This window comes from Epinephelus moara, chromosome 5 (assembly GCF_006386435.1).
Source record: "Epinephelus moara isolate mb chromosome 5, YSFRI_EMoa_1.0, whole genome shotgun sequence".
Classification (NCBI taxonomy): domain Eukaryota; kingdom Metazoa; phylum Chordata; class Actinopteri; order Perciformes; family Serranidae; genus Epinephelus; species Epinephelus moara.
In genome coordinates this window covers 28,739,114-28,758,758 of record NC_065510.1, presented here as the reverse complement: position 1 = coordinate 28,758,758, position 19,645 = coordinate 28,739,114, and the positions used below count along the sequence as shown (strand labels likewise).

Here is a 19,645-nt window from a genome sequence, read left to right as displayed (position 1 = left end):
GGACATTTTAATCTGGGGCGCCCAGCCTGCATTAGGTGGAGTTGTGCTGCTACCCTCTCTCCCCTTGGATCTCCGCAAGGGATGTGAGGACTCTAAAACTTCACCAGAGCCTCCCTCGACATGAGGGTGAGTAGATAATGGCTGAATTTTCATTTTTTGGGTGCACTATCCCTTTAAGTACAGAATCTCCTCCTCCACTGTTTATGGGTGCCCTTTAAGAGAATCAGGCTGATGTTATTGTCAGTCTCCACGACTACATCATTAGTCATCTCTGCAGCGGCACACTAAAAATTTTGCCAACTTCCTGAAAGTGAAATTATAGACACCTCTACTTGTACATTGTCTCTCTGTGGTATCTGTAGTCATGGTAAGTCATTTTGGTTTTTGGCGCTTAATCAAAGGATCATTCTGGCTCTTTGGCCCAGATGTTCAGCCTGTTGGTTGTTTCACATTTTGTCAGATGAAATGATGAAAGCTACAGCAGAAGATAGGAAAACCTGAAGGTTGCTGTTGCCGTGTTGTAACGGATGTAACACTGACTGCGTTGTTTCCTGTAGGTCTGTCTTTCTTTCAGCACTGATATTAATGGAGGTTGTTAATTTATGTTACACATGAAGGCACGGCAGATAACAGTAGTGTTGTCACTTCAAGTAGCGACGTTAAGAATTAAACTGTATTTCTAGGTAGCGTGGTGGTGACGTAATTACTGTCTAAGTCAAATAGCATGCATAGCATTGTAATTGACCAAGTGGTGTGGTGGCGTCCATACAAGTTACAAGCTCCTTTTCCCAAGAAAAACTCTGGAGTGCAGCAAACTTTTTTCCAGCGGAGGTCTGGATGAAATTAAGGACAATAGAAGTGGGGATTAGTCATGCAACTGATGCCAGCGCCACATCGGGGCATGTTTTTTTTTTTAACTGTATTCAACAATAAAATGTACAAAAGCATTATAAAACAAACAACAGGCTACATGAGAGCTGAAACAAATTGCAGTGAGAGATGAACAAATAATAAAGTAAGAAGATGACAAACAACAACAAAAAACAGTTAATTTCACATCATCAAATATTTTTTTGTGATATTGTAAAAATGTGTTACATTTTTGTTGTTCATAAGACCAAGGCAGTTCAACACTGAGTTAAATTAAATTTAAAAAAAATGGAAAGAGGGTTGTGAACCTAAGAACTTCTGTTTATGAATAAAGAATTTCCCTGATAAAATAAAGACGTTAACATAAGTCAGAAACTTGTTTATCATATCTCATAGCTCATATCATCATAGTAACAGATTATATCATTTAGAGTAAAACAGCGAGTGATAATCGTAGTATTGAAAGCATGAAAACTTAAATCAGACCAAAATGTCATTGTTATTCTACACTGAAAAAATAAATGAATCAATGTTTCATCGGCATGTCCACAAAAGAACAAGAGTCAGCACTGATTATAACAAATCTATATTGATTTATTACCCATTTTCATCAGTTTGCATTCATAATAATAAAATAAGTGATATCAACAAGCTGACACTGTATGCCACAGTGAGTGTGGTGGAAAAATATATTTAAGCTTCTGTATTATACAACCTATAATATATTTTTATTATATTTTATGCCTACATTGGCCCTTCCTATACATCAAGTAGATACCTACAGCAATAAATGACAATGGTAATGTTAGTTATTTTAAGAGCTCCTATAGATGGTCTTTTTTAATAAGATAATTATTTGTTATTCCCATAGCAGGTAAATTTGCAGTGTAAAGGGGATGGTGTAATAATAAGAAGCATCAGCAAACATAACTAGTGTGTTGTGCAATTATTCCGTTAACACTGAAGGCTAATCTGGAAACTAATTCCTCCTCTTCTCGTTCAGTGAGCAGATATGCTGGTTCCACAGCTGCTCCTTCAGACTCTGGAAGAGCTGCGCCAAGATGACTTTAAAAAGCTTAAATGGTTTCTCTCAATGGACATCTTGGACGGCTGCAAACCAATTCCTGTTTCGCGTCTGGAGAAGGCTTCCCTGTGGGACACTGTGAGCAGGATGATCGAGAGCTATGGTGAACATTTGGCTGTGAGCATCACTGTTGAGATTCTGAAGAAGATGAGCAACAACAACGCTGCAGAGAGGTTACAGAAAATATACACAGGTACAGTAAATCAATGAGTTCATAGATGCTGTTTAACATTAGCTAATTTGTGTCTTTTATTGATTATCTGTTTCTTGATCTTTATTTCCCAGAGGGAGCAGCAGCACAGGAGAAAGTCTCTCATTCTCTTGTAACCTCCTCGTCTGCTTTGGGTCTTCCAACTGGTCAGAGAATCTCTACTGATGGAGCAGCTGGTGCCATCGCTCCGAAGGCCCCAAATGCCCCAAATGCCTGTTATGGTGGTGTGATTGTCAGTCGTAATGTTGGCAGTCATGCCAGGGGTGCTGTTGGCAAGAATGTTGGCGGTAATGTAAAGGGTAATGTTGGCAAGAATGTTGGCGGTAATGTTTGGGGTGATGTTGGTAATAACGTTGGCGGTAATGTTTGGGGTGATGTTGGTAATAATGTCGGCGGTAATGTTTGGGGCAATGTTGGTAATAATGTTGGCGGTAATGTTTGGGGCAATGTTGGTAATAATGTTGGCGGTAATGTTTGGGGTGATGTTGGCTTAAATGTTGGGGGTACTGTTCAGGCTAATGTTGGATCAGTTAGAGCAAGTCCTTCAACCGCCCCAACAGTTAACTATCACCCCTACAAAATCATACGCAGAAGAACATGGAAGTGCCGGTTGGTAAAAACAAAAAGAAGGCATCTGAAAGCATTAAGTGTTGTTTCAGGACAAATGAAGTGAAATATCATATGAATCATTATTTGAAATAATTGAAAATTATTCACTTAAATGTACCACTGAAACAGCTGTCATCTCTCTTAAATTCCCTTGAACAAGGCACTGAACTGTACCAGCTGCTTCAGGGGGCCTGCATCGTGGCTGATCGTACACTGTGTCTTAACTGATGCAAAACAAGAAAAGTTTCATGTTTCCTGTTTGTTATATACATTGAACAAAAATACATGTAATGGTGGTTACATTAACAGCCCTTCTAAAATGTGCAGTTTTATCACACAACACCACACCCAGCAGCATGGACAGGCAATATGGATCCGGGCCCACTGAGTAAGTCACCTGTGTCTGGCCTGAACAAGCCTGCATCTCTAAAGCTGGACTAAATGTAACGGATATTAGCTAGTTTGAGCTGGGTCCCCTGCTTGTACTATTGAATGACTGACTTCAGTACTTCATCTGCTCCTGAATATGAGATGTAAATATTCAAATTGACACAACTTGCTGAATCAGTAACATTTTCAAATCATTTATCTTCTTTTTAAAAACTTTTTTATGTTTAATGTTTGTTATGTCTTTGTTTATTTTACAGTTTCCATTTTATTTCATTGTAGTTGTAAATAGTAATTCCCAAATAAAGCACTTTGAAACTGTGTTTTGAAAAGTGTAAATAAAGTTTATTATATTGTTATAAAGTAGGCAGGTTTCCGTGGGCTTGACTCGCATGTACCGTTTCTATTCCTCACTCACAAAGTCACAAGAAGAGTCAGGTTGTCGTTTTGCACATTTATTTTCCACGTCGTTTTTCATCCAGGTTATATTTCCATCCACATACATCCAAGCTTCTCTCAGATCCAACACACATGAAAATATTCCTTGGGTGTTCCACAATGTAGATGGCTGTAAATATACATCCCATAATAACAATAGCATAACGGTATCATCATAACGGTCAACAAACCTTTTTACAACGAACCTAGCATTGCTACCAACACCCGGTCGGACCTCAGTACTGCTCACCTCTATATCATGGTGCGCATACGCAATGCATAGTTCAGGTAATATGAAATAGTGGGAAACTGGATGTTTAACATAAAACCAATGCCATTCAAGAATTAACCTAAACAGAACATGTAGTCATGGCATACTACATTTAAAAACTTAAAAACAATATGGGCAGTAAAAGTAGCTTTAAAGTATAGAAAAAAGTGCTTAGTAGTGCAAGGTGCTTAGAGGAGTGCAAAAAATTAGCTTGTCTTGGCCCTCCTAATACAAAGTGCACTTGGGCTAGGGTTGAGGTGACGGACAGCCTCAGGGTATGTGCTATTTCTAAAACGAGATGTCCTACACCTAATACTCTGGAGTCTCCTGCCAGAAGGCAGAAGCTTAAAAACAGAGGAAGCGGGGTGTGAGGGATCTCCCATCACCTTCTCCTCCTTTTGCTTAATGCATGTGGCATATAAGGAGGCCACAGAAGGAAGGTCACAGCCTACAATCTTTGATGCCGTGCGTACCACTCTTTCTAGCTGTCTTGTCATGCTCAGTTGTGTTTCTGAAAACTGAGTTTCCCATCCCCAGAGACCCCAAACGTCCTTAATTGACGCAGTGAGTGGAGCCTCTGGTGGGCCCGACTTACATTTTTGTTGTTCATAAGACCAAGGCAGTTCAACACTGAGTTAAATTAAATTTAAAAAAGATGGAAAGAGGGTTGTGAACCTAAGAACTTCTGTTTATGAATAAAGAATTTCCCTCATAAAATAAAGACGTTAACAACAAAGGTCAGAAACGTGTTGCACATATCATCATAGTAACAGATTATATCATTTAGAGTAAAACAGCGAGTGATATTTGTGGTATTGAAAGCATGAGAACTTAAATCAGACCAAAATGTCATTGTTATTCTACACTGAAAAAATGAATGAATCAATGTTTCATCAGCATGTCCACAAAAGAACAAAAGTTTGACATTCACATATCTGGACATAATAGAATTCACTGGATAGATTTTATGCAAAATTTTTAAATGAACTTCTAATTTTGTGATTGTACGTTGAATTCCATTAATATTAAGAGCTGTTAGAGACTCTCTTTTACCATTTATTTTTTTCAAGAGCAAAAAATAGCTAGAGTTTGTCTCCCCATCCTCTAGCCATTTGGCTCTAGACCTTATAAATGCACCTTTGGCTAAATCCAAATAAATTTGATCTATTTTAAGTTGAATTTACCTCAATTCCAGTTCCTCTTCAAAGGATATTCTACTTTTAGATAAGAGGACATTTACTCTAACTCTTTACTTTTTTTTAGTGTATTTCAGTAACTACCTTTTTAACACTGTCATGAAATTGATTGTCCTTAAGAAGGGTGTTATTGACTTTCCAGTAGCCTCTTATCTTGTAAACCACCAAGCTGTAGAACATATTTTTTAAAGATCTGACATTGGCAAAAGAGTGAGAGACATCTTTAACCAGATAAAGAGCAGATGATGATATTGAGAAAAGGTTAATTCTGGATCGAGAGTTTAAGTTCTTATAAGACCAAGTAAAATCTTGTATATTGGGATTTAGAAAACGCCAAGCATCAGTCAGAGAGAGATTAGAACACAGTTTTAAAATAAGACTACTGCTTTGATGACCTTGACAGATTTTTTGAGGAAATCTGTTAATTGCATCATCAGTACATTCATTAAAGTCCCACATAGAATTAAATAAAAGTTTGCATATTTATATAAGGCAGCAGGGTGGTGTTATGGTTAGCACTGTCGCCTCACAGCAAGAGGGTTCCTGGTTCGGTCCAGGTGGGAGCCCTTCTGTGTGGAGTTTGCATGTTCTCCCTGTGTCAGCGTGGGTTTTCTCTGGGTACTCCAGCTTCCTCCCACAGTCCAAAGACATGCAGGTTAATTGGTGACTGCCTCTCGCCCAGTGTCAGCTGGGATAGGCTCCAGCCCCCAGAACGGCTCATCCGTCGTAATCCAAGTGCCCTGAAGCCGCGGCATGCAAAATTGACTTGAAAAGACATATTTTACTCCATTTTTATAGCACAGTTTCTCAGTCAGTTAGCCTTCCCTGCAGGCGTGCTGTGTTTACATGGCAACTCGCGCAAGACTAGCTGATGGCGAGTGGTGGTGCTAGTTTATTTATTTATTTATTTTATTTAAAAGGGACAATGCACATTAATGAACAACAGTAAAAACAGTGTAAATGTGCCGAAGTTAGCGCAATGCTAATTCACATTCGGAGTCCCTTGGCAGGTAACAAAAATACACAATTTAAGTAGGAAATAACAACAATAAAAAACACAGGATTTCACATTCAAACATAGCAGCTAATGGGTCTATGAAGTGCAAAGTGCCAATTTACAGTATCAGTTTATGAAGTGCATGGTTGCCTATTTAAAGTGCGTAATATGAGGTAGTATACTATACAAATAAATCTCGAATCTCGAGTTTGCACCGGTTTCCTAATACCACCGGCATCTTGGCTTCTCCACCACACCGAGGCATGTACAGTCCCCTCCAAAACTATTGGAACGCAAGGCCATTTCTGCTGTTTTTTACTCTATGGGACCTTAACCCAATAGATCATGCATTTCACCTCCTGAAGAGGAGACTGAAAGGAGAAACCTCCCGAAACAAATGACTAAACTAAAAGAGGCTGCGGTAAAAGCCTGGAAAAGCATCACAAATGAAGAATGCAACAGTTTGGTGATGTCAGTGGGTCGCAGGCCTGATGCAGTTATTGCTAGCAAGGGTTATGCAACCAATACTAAATGTTTTTTTTACTTTGAGTTAATGTAAGACTATCTGTTCCAATACTTTTGCTCACTTAAAAATTGGGTGGGTTCAAACAAAAGGTACTATACCCGGAGTTGTTTAACACATCTAGATGTAAATACCAGGAAATAAAAGCTGAATTTCTGGTCTCATATTCACCTTTTGATCTGAAACTCAAATGTCTTCTGTGTACAACAAAAAACAAAGGAAATGGCCTTGCGTTCCAATAATTTTGGAGGGGACTGTGGATGAGGTGAAGCACTCCTCATGACATCACACACTATGCCTTCAGTTCATTCTTCCTGCTGCTTTTGCTATTGGATTTTCTTGGCAAGACCCATCCTACTCTACCTCTGACTGGCTACATTGCACTTCTTGATGCATCTCTCACATGTCTTGCCCATAAACTGTAGGCTATATATTTGGTGGATTTGCAGTGGAGAGGAGGGGAGGGTAGCGAGGATACACGAGTGCATACATCACAACATCACTGGAGTTTCATACCAGAGTGAAGACAGATAAGAGATTAAACTCAAGTGTATCATGCCAAGTTTTGGATTTAATTTGTTCTCTGCTTCACCATCGAGTTAAAAATCTGAACAAGAAAAGGAAACAAAAAACTTTCTTAATTTATTAGAAATGTTGTTCTCTTCACGATCTGTTATTTCCCTCATCGATTTTTATTATGGACACAATCAAAGAGTGTGTCTGTCAGCAAGAAACACTTTTACATCAGTGATCGTCATTTCCATTCCATATTTTTATTATATTTTATGCCTACATTTGCCCTTCCTATCCATCAAGTAGATACCTACTGGCAATAAATGACGATGGTAATGTTAGTTATTTTAAGGGTAAGGGGATCGTGTAATAATAAGAAGCATCAGCAAACATAACTAGTGTGTTGTGCAATTATTCCGTTAACACTGAAGGCTAATCTGGAAACTAATTCCTCCTCTTCTCGTTCAGTGAGCAGATATGCCTGTTCAACAACTGCTCCTTCAGACTCTGGAAGGCCTGCGGCAAGATGGCTTTGAAAAGCTTAAATGGTTTCTCTCAATGGACATCTTGATGGGCTGCAAACCAATTCCTGTTTCCCGTCTGGAGAAGGCTTCCCGGTGGGACACTGTGAGCAGGATGATCGAGAGCTACGGTGAACATTTGGCTGTGAGCATCACTGTTGAGATTCTGAAGAAGATGAGCAACAACAACGCTGCAGAGAGGTTACAGAAAACATACACAGGTACAGTAAATCAATGAGTTCATAGATGCTGTTTAATATTAGCTAATTTGTGTCTTTTATTGATTATCTGTTTCTTGATCTTTATTTCCCAGAGGAAGCAGCAGCACAGGAGAAAGTCTCTCATTCTCTTGTAACCTCCTCGTCTGCTTTGGATCTTCCAACTGCTCAGAGAATCTCTACTGATGGAGCAGCTGGTGCCATCGCTCCGAAGGCCCCAAATGCCCCAAATGCCCCAAATGCCCCAAATGCCTGTTTTGGTGGTGTGATTGTCAGTCGTAATGTTGGCGGTATTGTTAGGGGTAATGTTGGCAGGATTGTTAGCCGTAATGTTTGGAGTGATGTTGGCAAGAATGTTGGCGGCAATGTTAGGAGTGATGTTGCCCAGAATGTTGGCAGCAATGTTAGGGGTGATGTTGTCCAGAATGTTGGCAGTAATGTTGCCCAGAATGTTGGCAGTAATGTTAGGGGTGATGCTGCCCAGAATGTTGGCAGCAATGTTAGGGGTGATGTTGTCCAGAATGTTGGCAGTAATGTTGCCCAGAAAGTTGGCAGTAATGTTGCCCAGAATGTTGGCAGTAATGTTAGGGGTGATGTTGCCAAGAATGTTGGTGGTATTGTTAGGGGTAATGTTGGCAGGATTGTTAGCCGTAATGTTTGGAGTGATGTTGCCCAGAATGTTGGCAGTAATGTTAGGGGTGATGTTGACATAAATGTTGGTGGTACTGTTCAGGCTAATGTTGGATCAGTTAGAGCAAGTCCTTCAACATCCCCAACAGTTAACTGTCCCCCCCACAAAATCATACGCAGAAGAACATGGAAGGATCGGTCTTTCAGGTCAAAAAGAAGGCATCTGAAAGCATTAAGTGTTGTTTCAGGAGAAATTAAGTGAGATATCATATGAATCATGATGTGAAATAACTGAAAATTATTCACTTAAATGTACCACTGAAACAGCTGTCATCTCTCTTAATTGCCCTCGAACAAGGCACTGAACTGTACCAGCTGCTTCAGGGGGCCATGTTTCCTGTTTGTTATATACATTGAACAAAAATATATGTAATGCTGGTTACAATAACAGGCCTTCTAAAATGAGCAGTTTTATCACACAACACCACACCCAGTGGCATGGACAGGCAATATGGATCTGGGCCCACTGAGTAAGTCACCTGCATCACCAAAATTGGACGATCTAAATGTAATGTAAATTAATAGCAGCTGGGTCCCTTTGTAGTATTGAAAAACTGACTTCAGTACTTCCTCTGCCCCTGCATATGAGATATAAATATTCAAATGTTGCTATGTGTGTCTGTGTTTGTCTGGTTATGTGTTGCTTGGTTTCATTTCATTACAATTGTCTGATAACTTTGGTTACTTTGCAGATTCAGATTAATAATACAAAATATAATCAACAAATACACTGTGATGTGTCATGGATAAAGATCAAAGGTAATTGATTTCTTGGTGAAATTTACAAGCTAGTTTGTAAAGTAAAAGAATATATCTCTATATTTTACTGCAGCATTTCATGTACAATGTGTCACTAATTGTAATTCAGTCATATACTATTCATTATTTTGAAATGGGCAGTTTAGTTTCTTTTTGTATTTTAAGTAAATTGTATATGTAATACTTTTTTATAAGTAAAATTTTGAATCCAAGACTGTGTACTTCTTCCTCCACCAGATCAGTTGGGCACAAACTTTGCATGTTGCCTTGTAACATGTCTGCTGGATGTGTATACAAGCTGTGTGTACAGTATATATCAGTGAGGACGTGTGGACCTTCAAGAAAGAGCAATAAATTCTCTGTCTCACCTTCATTCACCCCGGTAAAGTTTAACCTTAAACTGTAATCAGTTTACGCCCACTTTGACTGGTACTAGGGTTTGACTGTGCTGCAGAAGCTCATGAAAATGTACTTCTTAGCCCATTTTCCAATACTACTTATGGAACTGACTAAATGCTCAGTTAACTTGTCACAGTAGGCTATGTTGTGGTGGAGGGTAGTGACTAGTTTTCAATATGATAATTCGTGAGGCCCACCTTTACCACAATACAACCACCATGCACATAGGCAACCTGCTAATGAGAAGTCTCACAACCTCTTTGTTAGCCAGTTACAAAATACAACCATAGACACAATGATAGTTATTTAGACAAAAGATTGGGTTGTAATAAAGCCGTCAGGACTTGGGAAAACCTATAATATAGCTATGTTTAAATCTGGATTGTGTTTCAGATGTATTCAAACTTAGCTAGCACTAGATAATAGCAAGCGCTAGTCTAGCCAAACTGCCTGACTATTCGGTTTCTTGGACAAATGAAAAGCAGCATTTTCGAAGGATTCACGTACTCAGTATCATAGCCAAATTTGTAATTGATCAAGAAATCTGCAAGTTATAAGTATTTTTGTGGCCGCATCCTCACCAACATACAGCAATTGACTCCAGAATGACCCCGACATGGCCGCTAGTGAGCTACGCCTGCGCGAAGCCTGATCCACCCCCTGGAGATGACAGTCATAACACAGGATGCAGAAGTGAAGTGTGTGTGCAGGTTTGCTCGGGTGAAGGCAGGGCAAGATGGCGGACTGAGCGCAAACTTTTCTGAAAGCTCCATCTGTTTGTCCCCAAAACTCATAAGACTAGAAAAAAAACTAAAAAACTGTCTTTTTGACATCGTCGTGCAAAGACTGAACTCTGACAGCTTTTTTAACACGACTCTTGTCACTACTACACCATGCCGAAGTCTAAAGAGCCGAAGGGTAACGTTAATGCTAACGTTGTTGCTGCGGAGGCGTTAGCCTCTCATAACTGTGGCGGTGCTAGTGACGACGAAATGGAATCTTTGATTTCGAAGATGCAGCGTTCCCCACCCGACACCCCCACCAAGAACCCAGTACTAACCAAGAAATCCAGAGACGAAGTGGAGGTTTCTAATGCCACCATACTTGCTGCTATGAGCAATCTCTCTTCCATGGTTCAAGAGCTCAATACCCAAATGAAGAATAACACTGCCATGATTGCAGAAGTGGCCAAAAGCGTGGAATACAACGACAAAGAAATAAAAGATTGTAAGTCCAAAGCTGTATCTCTGGAAAAAGAGTTTACAAAAATTAGGACTAAGAATGCCACTCTATTAGAAAGAGTCACTGAGCTCGAACGCTACAAACGGCGCTGGAATTTGAAGCTACGTGGGCTCAAAGAGCAAGAGAACGAAAACATGAGAGAGAGGGTGTCACAGCTCCTGCTAAAAATAGCGCCACAGTGGGCTGACAAGATCGACAGAATCGTTGACTCGGTACACTGGCTAGGAGAAAAGGTGGAAAACAGACACCATCATATCGTCATGCAGTTCACAATGGGACTTCAGAGATGAGCTGTGGCGTCTGACCACAGGATCTGCAGCATGCAAGCAGCTGAATGTGAGCTTCGCGGAACACATCCCACCAGCCGACAGGGAAGCAAGAGCCGCAGTGTGGCCACAGATCAAGTGAGCCAGAGAAGCAGGTCAACGGGCGTATTTCAGAGGGCCAGCTATACATACATGGGAAAAGAATTGCAGTCCCCTGATTAAACTCTGACGTAAGTTTGTAACTCAAATCACTTCACTGAGCACATTCTTGGAACTTTTTCATTTCTAAGAAGGGAGGAAAATGTGAAAAAGAAGGACGTTTAAATTGTCTGTTTACAAAGGGACATTGCCTTATGTTCATATTTCGCAAACAAATCTCGAGTTACTGTTCTAAGTTGTTAATTGCTCTTTAATGTTTTTTTCTGACATCTGATTTTTCTTTTATTTCACTCAATGCAAGGGGCCTTAGAGACAGTGTTAAACGTAAAGCAGATTTCTTTTTTGCAAAAGCAAGAAACCACACTGTGTCTTGCTTCAAGAAACACACTCCAATGAAACTGATGAAAAGTTCTGGACCAACCAATGGGGTGATAAAATTTTATTTTGTCATGGAACTAATCACTCTGCAGGTACTGCAATTTTATGGAACAACTTCCCTGGGAAAATAATCACCTCCAAAAAAAAGCTTGGATGGACATTGGATTCTCTGTGTTTTGTCAATTGAGCACTCCTTTGTTATTTTGGGGAATATTTATGGATACAACAGTTTAAACCAAAACAAAAACCTATTATCTGAAATTACCGATCTTATAAAAGATTTGAAAGTTAGATATCCAACTACTAATATTGTTTTAGGAGGTGACTATAATATGGTGTACGATGAATGGATGTTGACGCGTCTGTCTTCCGTGGCGTATCTATTGAATGAGACTGAGGAACGTCCATGCAATTATCAAAGATTTATTCCTTATCTTCTGTTTAAATTACATGTGGCCCACGCCGAACTGTGCACACACTTAAGTACATACCAATAACTTGTGTGCAAATCAAACAAATTACACATTTAACACCACTACGATGAAAGATAATGACGATCAAAAACTGTATCCTTCCAGCAACAACACACCTGTGTGATCACCTCTTCTTCTAACTCTTAACCCTACAGATGCTTGTAAACAAAATAAGGGTTACTGGAAGTTTAACTCCACCCTGTTAGAATCTGATACATATTGCCAGGGAGTCAAAGATATTATCAAGGAGGTTTCTGAAGATGTCAGTCTGTCCTCTTATAGCCTATCTCCAAATGGGAATTTCTGAAATTCAGGATAAGAAGCTTTTCCATTAGTTTTAGTAAACAGCTGAAATTTGATGTCCAACTAGAAGAGGAAAATTTGGTTGGAGAAATAAATTTTTGCTGCAATAAACCTACACTTTCCAATGCTGACAAAAGAAAATTACTCATACTACAAACTAGACTGGATGATATTTACACTAGAAAAGCAAAGTGGGCTTATATTAGAACTACAGCCAAATGGATTGAGGAAGGAGAAAGAAATTCAGCCTACTTCTGTAGATTAGAGAAAACGCGCCAGGAAAAGAACAATATAAGAAAGTTGATCATCAATGATGGAAGATGGCTGCTGAGTGTGTACACAGCGAGGCAGGTGCTGCGTGTGCACCCTACAAACCAACGCCAGCCATCAAATGGACACTAATTCCATCGTATAGTCTAATTTCCACTCTATTTTTTACGACTTGTTTGCTCTTCTTATCTACAAGACAACGAATAATCGTCGAACCCAATAGGGACTATGTGTACTATCCAACACCTGGGAGTCAGAACCTCCTGTACTCCGCACTCCTTAACCATGGACGCGCCAGAATGCCTCCTTCTTCACGTGAGCAAACGAAATCAAACAATATGACCCAGAGATTTAACAATCATAGCACTATTGGCTGGTGATGTAGAAGTAAACCCTGGCCCACAACCCCTTGACGCTGGCAACCAGAATTACCAACTCCCGCAGCCGACGTGTTTTTCTCAGTACCACCTTCCTACAGCGGCGGCTGACTCAGCGGAGCCGTGCCAAGGGCGAGCGACCCAGCGGCTGAAGACCAACAACAGTATCCACCTTCAGCTAACAACAGCGTCCATCATCCCGACGCCACCGGTGCAGCAGCGGCTGACCCAGCGGGGCCGTGCTGAGGGCTAGCGGCTCAGCAGCTGAAGGTTAACAACAGCATTGACCATCCCGTCCACCATCCCGACGCCACCGGTGCAGCAGCGGCTGACCCAGCGGGGCCATGTCGAGGGCTAGCAGCTCAGCAACTGAAGGCTAACAACAGCATCGACCATCCCGACGCAAACAGTGCAGCAGTGGCTATCTCGGTGGGGTCGTGCCGAGGAGTAGCAGCCCAGCAGCTGAAGGCTAACAACAGTGCCCACCACCCTGACGCCACCAGCGCAGTAAAGACTAACCCGGCGGGGCTGTGCTGAGGACTAGCGACCATGCAGCTAAGGGCTAACAACAGCGTCCATCCCAAATCGACAGCCAGTACTACTGAGGCTGACCTGGCGCCAGATGAGTCTGGGAAGAAGATTGGCATTAGGAATCCTGTATTCAAAAAAATAAGACACATCAAGTTAAATCACACTTAGAACCAAGCCAAAGTGATCTGGGATCCACAAAGTAAGTCAAGTGGCCTACTCGGTGGACATCTAAACATCCGTAGTATCCTCCCCAAATGTGAACAAGTTAATCATCTACTCAGTGAATCGAACTTGGACTTTCTATGTTTATCTGAAACTTGGTTAATGCCCACTCTCCCACGGCTGGATAACATGTACGAGGTTACAACATCTTTAGAAATGACAGGGTGGGGTGTAGGGGTGGGGGAGTAATGTTCTATGAAAGGGAACACTTACAGTGTACACGATTAGAATGGACTTCTGCATACAACCTTGAATGTATTGGTCTCAAATTAACCCTCTCTCCACAAATGACAATGATTGGTATATACAGACCTCCAGCGACCTCTATAGCATTTTACGATGAACTACAGGGCCTACTCAAAGAATGTGATTCTAGGAATTAAATTATTTTACTTGGAGACCTAAATATCAACTGGCTTGACAAAACCAATCGAAAACAACTAAAATCCCTATCAGATAAGTTTGATCTCACTCAACTTATAAAGGAACCCACCAGAATAACTACTTCCTCAAAAACGTGTATTGATCTTGTCTTCAGTAATAAGTGTGAGAGAATTCAGAAAACATTTAACTTGATAACTGGTTTGTCAGACCATAATTTAATTTTATTTTCGAGAAAACTAACAAACGATTTTCTTGTCCACAGAGAAGGTCTCATGAGCAAATGAGAGTACCCAGGAGGGAAATCCCAAATCTGACACAGGCACTGATGAACATCAAGTGGGCTGATCACCTCACCCACAATCACGTTAATGATAACTGTAATGCATTTACATCTGTTATCCGAGAAACTGTGTCTGCCTTCAAGAAAAAAATGAGGGTAAAACCAGTGAAAAAGAATTACCTCCCATGGTTGAATGATAACATATGAACACTAATGAAACAAAGAGACCAGGCTCTCAAAACTTCATTAAAAAAAAAAAAGGTACATGACAGACAAATATTTATCTCACTTAGAAATAAAGTAGTAAAGGAGATCAGAACTGCAAAAGCTAATTTTTTTATTAAAATAATAAGTAATGCAAAAGGAAATACTAAAGAAATTTGGACAAATATTAAAAAACTGACAGGGAGCCATGCAGGAAGTAGAGAAATTAGGGAGTTACAGTTAGAGGAAAATGCAACCCATGACCCAAGTGAAATTGCAACAGCACTAAATGATTATTTTGTGGACTCTGTCAAAGACCTGGCACAAAGTTTTGACCATCTAACGTCACACTTTTTGCCAGTGTCTCTGAACACTGTTGAGCCAGTTTTCAATCTTCTCACAGTGACTCAGTCAAAGGTTGACAAGATTGTCAGTGGTCTCAAAAGTTCTAAACCCGAAGACACATATGGTATGGATGTTATGTTTCTAAAAAGTCACAAGGAATCTCTCATAGCACCATTAACAGTCATCATAAATAACTCTATTAATGAAGGGATTTTCCCAGACTCTTGGAAATGCTCTATTATCACACCAATACATAAAACAGGGAATTCAACTTTAGTCAGTAACTATAGACCAATCAGCATACTCCCCATAGTCTCAAAAATCATAGAGAAACTAGTTGCAGAACAAATCATTGAACATCTGAATAATAGCCCATACATCCTACACCAAATGCAATTCGGCTTTAGAAAACACCATTCCACAGAGACAGCTCTGTGCTTTCTATTGGAAAACATAAAATCAAAGCTTGATGGAGGTAGTGTTGTTGGTGCCGTTTTTATTGATCTTAGAAAAGCCTTCAATACGGTTGATCATTTGATACTGTTAACTAAACTGTCACATTTTAATTTTTCTCCGACTGCATTGAATTGGTTCAAATCATATGTTTCATCAAGAATGCAAAGTGTCAGGGTACAGGATACAAAATCAATGCCCCGTAAGAACAGTTTTGGGGTTCCACAAGGGTCAATACTGGGGCCGCTACTCTTTAGCCTGTTTATAAATGACCTACCAAGCTGTTGCCCCTCTGGTGTAACCTGTCAAATGTATGCTGATGATGCAGTTCTGTACATGTGAAGGACAAAACACAAGCGGCACAAGAGCTGACAGTTGCTATGAGTTCTGTACATAAATGGCTTGAGAGCTCTCACTTACATCTTAACGTATCTAAGACTGTGTGTATGTACTTTGCGAAAAGGGTGAATAATGGTAGTAATCCTGATGTTGTTGTCCAAAATCAAAGAATTGAAGTAGTACAAAATTTTAAATATTTAGGAGTCATTCTTGACCCACAGCTTAATTTTAAACAACAGGTAAAGAAAATTGTGAACAGAATGAAATTTAACTTGTCCAATTTTAGATATATTAGAAATAATTTAACCACAGAGACAGCCAAGCTATACTTCGATTCAATGATTGTATCACATATGCTATACTGTATAACAAGCTGGTCAACATCATGCAAACAATTCTAAAACCTATTGAGACAGTCTACAAACAAGCCTTAAAAGTACTTGATAAAAAACCTAAAATGTATCTGTATCTGTTGTACAACCATTGTTATGTAACCATCTATAGTATATGACTCTTGTCCTGTTTTGTCTTATTTTAAGAATGAAATGCAATCTATCACTTTATCATGGGCAATCAAGCATTTTAAAATCAAACACTTGAAGCACTTTATCTTGGACAGCCAGCAATAGCATCTTGCACTTTACTGGGCATTTTTGCAATAATAATCCAGTATTTGCATGCACAATTGCCACTTTATATGGACCTTCTGATATGAATTTATGTGGATTTTTTATGGACTTCCTAATATGAATTTTCAGCACATGCACTTTATAACTGTATGGGCATTGGTGCAATAGCATTTCACTAACTATATAATGTTGTCCCCAGCTCAGCTACACTGTCAGCTCTGTCATTATCGTGTCTTGTTGTTGTTGTTATGCCACGCCTTATTCTCCTCTGTTATACTTCTACTTGCTTTGATGTCCTTCCCTTTCTCTCTTCTCTTTCTCTCCCTGAACACCTACCTGCCAATGGGACAAGGGATGGAAATTAGCCGCTTGGCTACAATGTCTTACATATTTACATTGTTAATGTTCATTAATATGTTCTGTCCCATTTTTAAAAATAAATAAATAAAAATAAAATGATCATGAATGCTCTGATCCACAGATAATAGCTAATGAAATTTACTCTTTTTACAGTAAACTATACACTTCTAATTTCTCACCTGCTAGAGCAGAAGCTTTTTTTTTGCCCAAATCAAAGATTTCATCCCACGAATAAATGAGGATTTCAAAAATAAATGTGAAGCAGAGATTTCATATGAGGAGCTAGAAACAGCATTGCAGTGTTTGACTCTTGATCGCTCTCCTGGCCCAGACGGCCTCACTGCTAACTTTTACAAACATTTTTGGGAACATATTAAAGTCCTTTTATTCAAAACATTAAAAGAAACTACAGAAAAATTATCTCTCCCACATACTATGAGGCAAGGCTTAATAGTTCTCATCCCAAAACCAGGTAAAGATCCAAATCTTCTAGATAATTGGCGACCAATAACCCTACTCAACAATGATTACAAGTTATTAACACACATATTTTCAAATCGACTCAAAGAAGGGCTTCCCCAAATAATAAGCGGCACCCAGTCAGGATTTATGAAAGGCAGATCAATTCATAACAACGTGCGTCTAGTCCTTGACTTAATTGAATACAGTTACTTTATAGACGATGATGGTTTTATTCTTTTTCTCACTTTCTATAAAGCTTTTGACATGCTAGAACATCCTTTTATTTTCAAGGCTTTGAAAGCAGAAATGATGTCTGTTCTTATTAAAAACAAAGATATTGAGCAGTTAAATGTCTTTGAGAGCCAAATAGTCATCAGTCAACTGGCAGATGACACAACTCTGTTTTTAAAAAATATTGAACAAATCCCAAAAACCATTCAGATTATAGATTTATTTTCCAAAGCATCTGGTTTACAACTGAATTTAAAGAAATGTGAACTATTAGCCATTCATGACTGCCATCTTCTGGCAACAGATGGTATTCCCATCAAAACTACGGTCAAATATTTAGGTGTGCATATTACAAAAGATGACAAATCAAGTGAAAAATTGAATATATGGAACACAATAGATAAATGCAAAACAAGATTAGACAGGTGGTTAAATAGAGATCTTTCTCTTTTTGGTCACATTTACATAACAAAAATGGAAAGTCTTTCAAGATGCATTTATCCAGCTAATTCTCTTTCTATATCAAATAAAGCGATAAAAAACATAAACAAATTAAACTTTTACTACATTTGGAAACGTAAATCTCATTATTTAAAGAAAGCAACTATAGTAAAAGATTATGAAAACAGTGGTCTGCAGGCCATTGACTTTGAATGTATAAATGGCACTTTAAAAACAAAATGGTTAAGATCATTTTCACTGAATAATAACAGTTTTTGGTATTGTGTTAGGGGTATTTTCAATAAGATTGGTGGTATTGATTTTCTTTTATGTTGTGACTTTTTTGTTCAAAAATTACCTGTCAAATTATCCTCATTCCATTCACAAGTGTTATTATATTGGAAACTTCTGTAGAAACACAATTTCTCACCGCATGATATCCCCATCTGGAATTGTAGATTCATTCTCTTTCGAAACAAGTCCNCCTCATTCCATTCACAAGTGTTATTATATTGGAAACTTCTGTAGAAACACAATTTCTCACCGCATGATATCCCCATCTGGAATTGTAGATTCATTCTCTTTCGAAACAAGTCCTTATTTTACAGTGACTGGATGGAAAGAGATATTTGGTCTGTCATCCATTTGTTAGATGATTCTGGTGATATCTTTTGAGAATTTCTGTATTCAATTTAATATTCAATGTAACCATAAACAATTTAATAAGGTTATGAAAAGTTTACCAGTTTCTTTTATGAGGATGGTTGAAAATACACAACCTCATCTAACTGTACCTCCACATCTCCCCAAACTGATCACTGACAGTCAGGATTTCTCAGTTGAGACTTTTGTCTAACAAAGTAATTTGACGTCTCTTCACAAACGTCCTCTATCCTTTCCAGTTCAGTAGGAACTCAGCTTCTCAAAGATTTTGTCTGCCTACTTTAAAGAAATTACGCACAAGTTACTTAAAATTACCTTTACCTCCAAAAGCCAAAGAACTCCACTTTAAAATATTTAATGATATATACCCTTCAGGAGAACTTCTTACACAAAGATTTAACATTGATCACAATAACTGCATATTCTGTGATGAGGACATAGAGACCATGGATCACTTGGTTTTTTTTTTTCTGTGTTTATAGTAATAGTTTTTGGACTGACATGTATGATTGGCTAGAGCCAAAACTTATATCTCTCCCCCAGTTTTCAAGAAATGATATTGCGTTTTGAGGATAAAGATACTAACATTCTTTTGAACACTTTATTTATTTTAGGTAAATTCTTTATTCACAAATGTAAATGCATTAAAACACAACCCCTTTTTTGGTATTTAAAAAAGAACTGACTATGTACTGTAAAGCTTTGAAGCACATGAAAAAGACAACAGCAAAAAGTCTTCTGTACACTATTAATAACATTAGATACTAGAAGAGGCCCCTTAGCGATTTTAATTTATATATTTTTTTTTTCATGTCTTTTTTGTTTTATTCTGTTTCCTGTGCTCCGTCTGTGTAAGAGCATTTTATAAAGAATGTAACAACTGCCATATATTGGTGTAAATTGTTCTGTTTTCAATATAAAAATAAATAAATAAATAAATAAATACT

At 38.8% G+C, this 19,645-nt stretch overlaps 1 protein-coding gene across 1 annotated transcript; it reads left to right on the top strand.

Annotated features, from left to right (window-relative positions):
• Positions 1–251: 251 nt before the first annotated feature.
• LOC126390193 (circumsporozoite protein-like) lies at positions 252–3,459 on the top strand. Its single transcript, XM_050044373.1, has 3 exons — positions 252–367; positions 1,874–2,147; positions 2,240–3,459. Exons 2-3 carry the CDS (start codon positions 1,883–1,885, stop codon positions 2,836–2,838), a joined length of 864 nt encoding a protein of 287 aa, XP_049900330.1. The 5' UTR covers positions 252–367; positions 1,874–1,882; the 3' UTR covers positions 2,839–3,459.
• The last annotated feature ends 16,186 nt before the right edge of the window (positions 3,460–19,645 follow it).

Bases quoted from the DNA above. Each gene is read 5' to 3' on its own strand.
- LOC126390193 (XM_050044373.1), top strand. From the start codon at position 1,883: ATGCTGGTTCCACAGCTGCTCCTTCAGACTCTGGAAGAGCTGCGCCAA. The intron at 2,148-2,239 runs GTACAGTAAATC...TTTATTTCCCAG, and splicing joins GTTACAGAAAATATACACAG to AGGGAGCAGCAGCACAGGAG.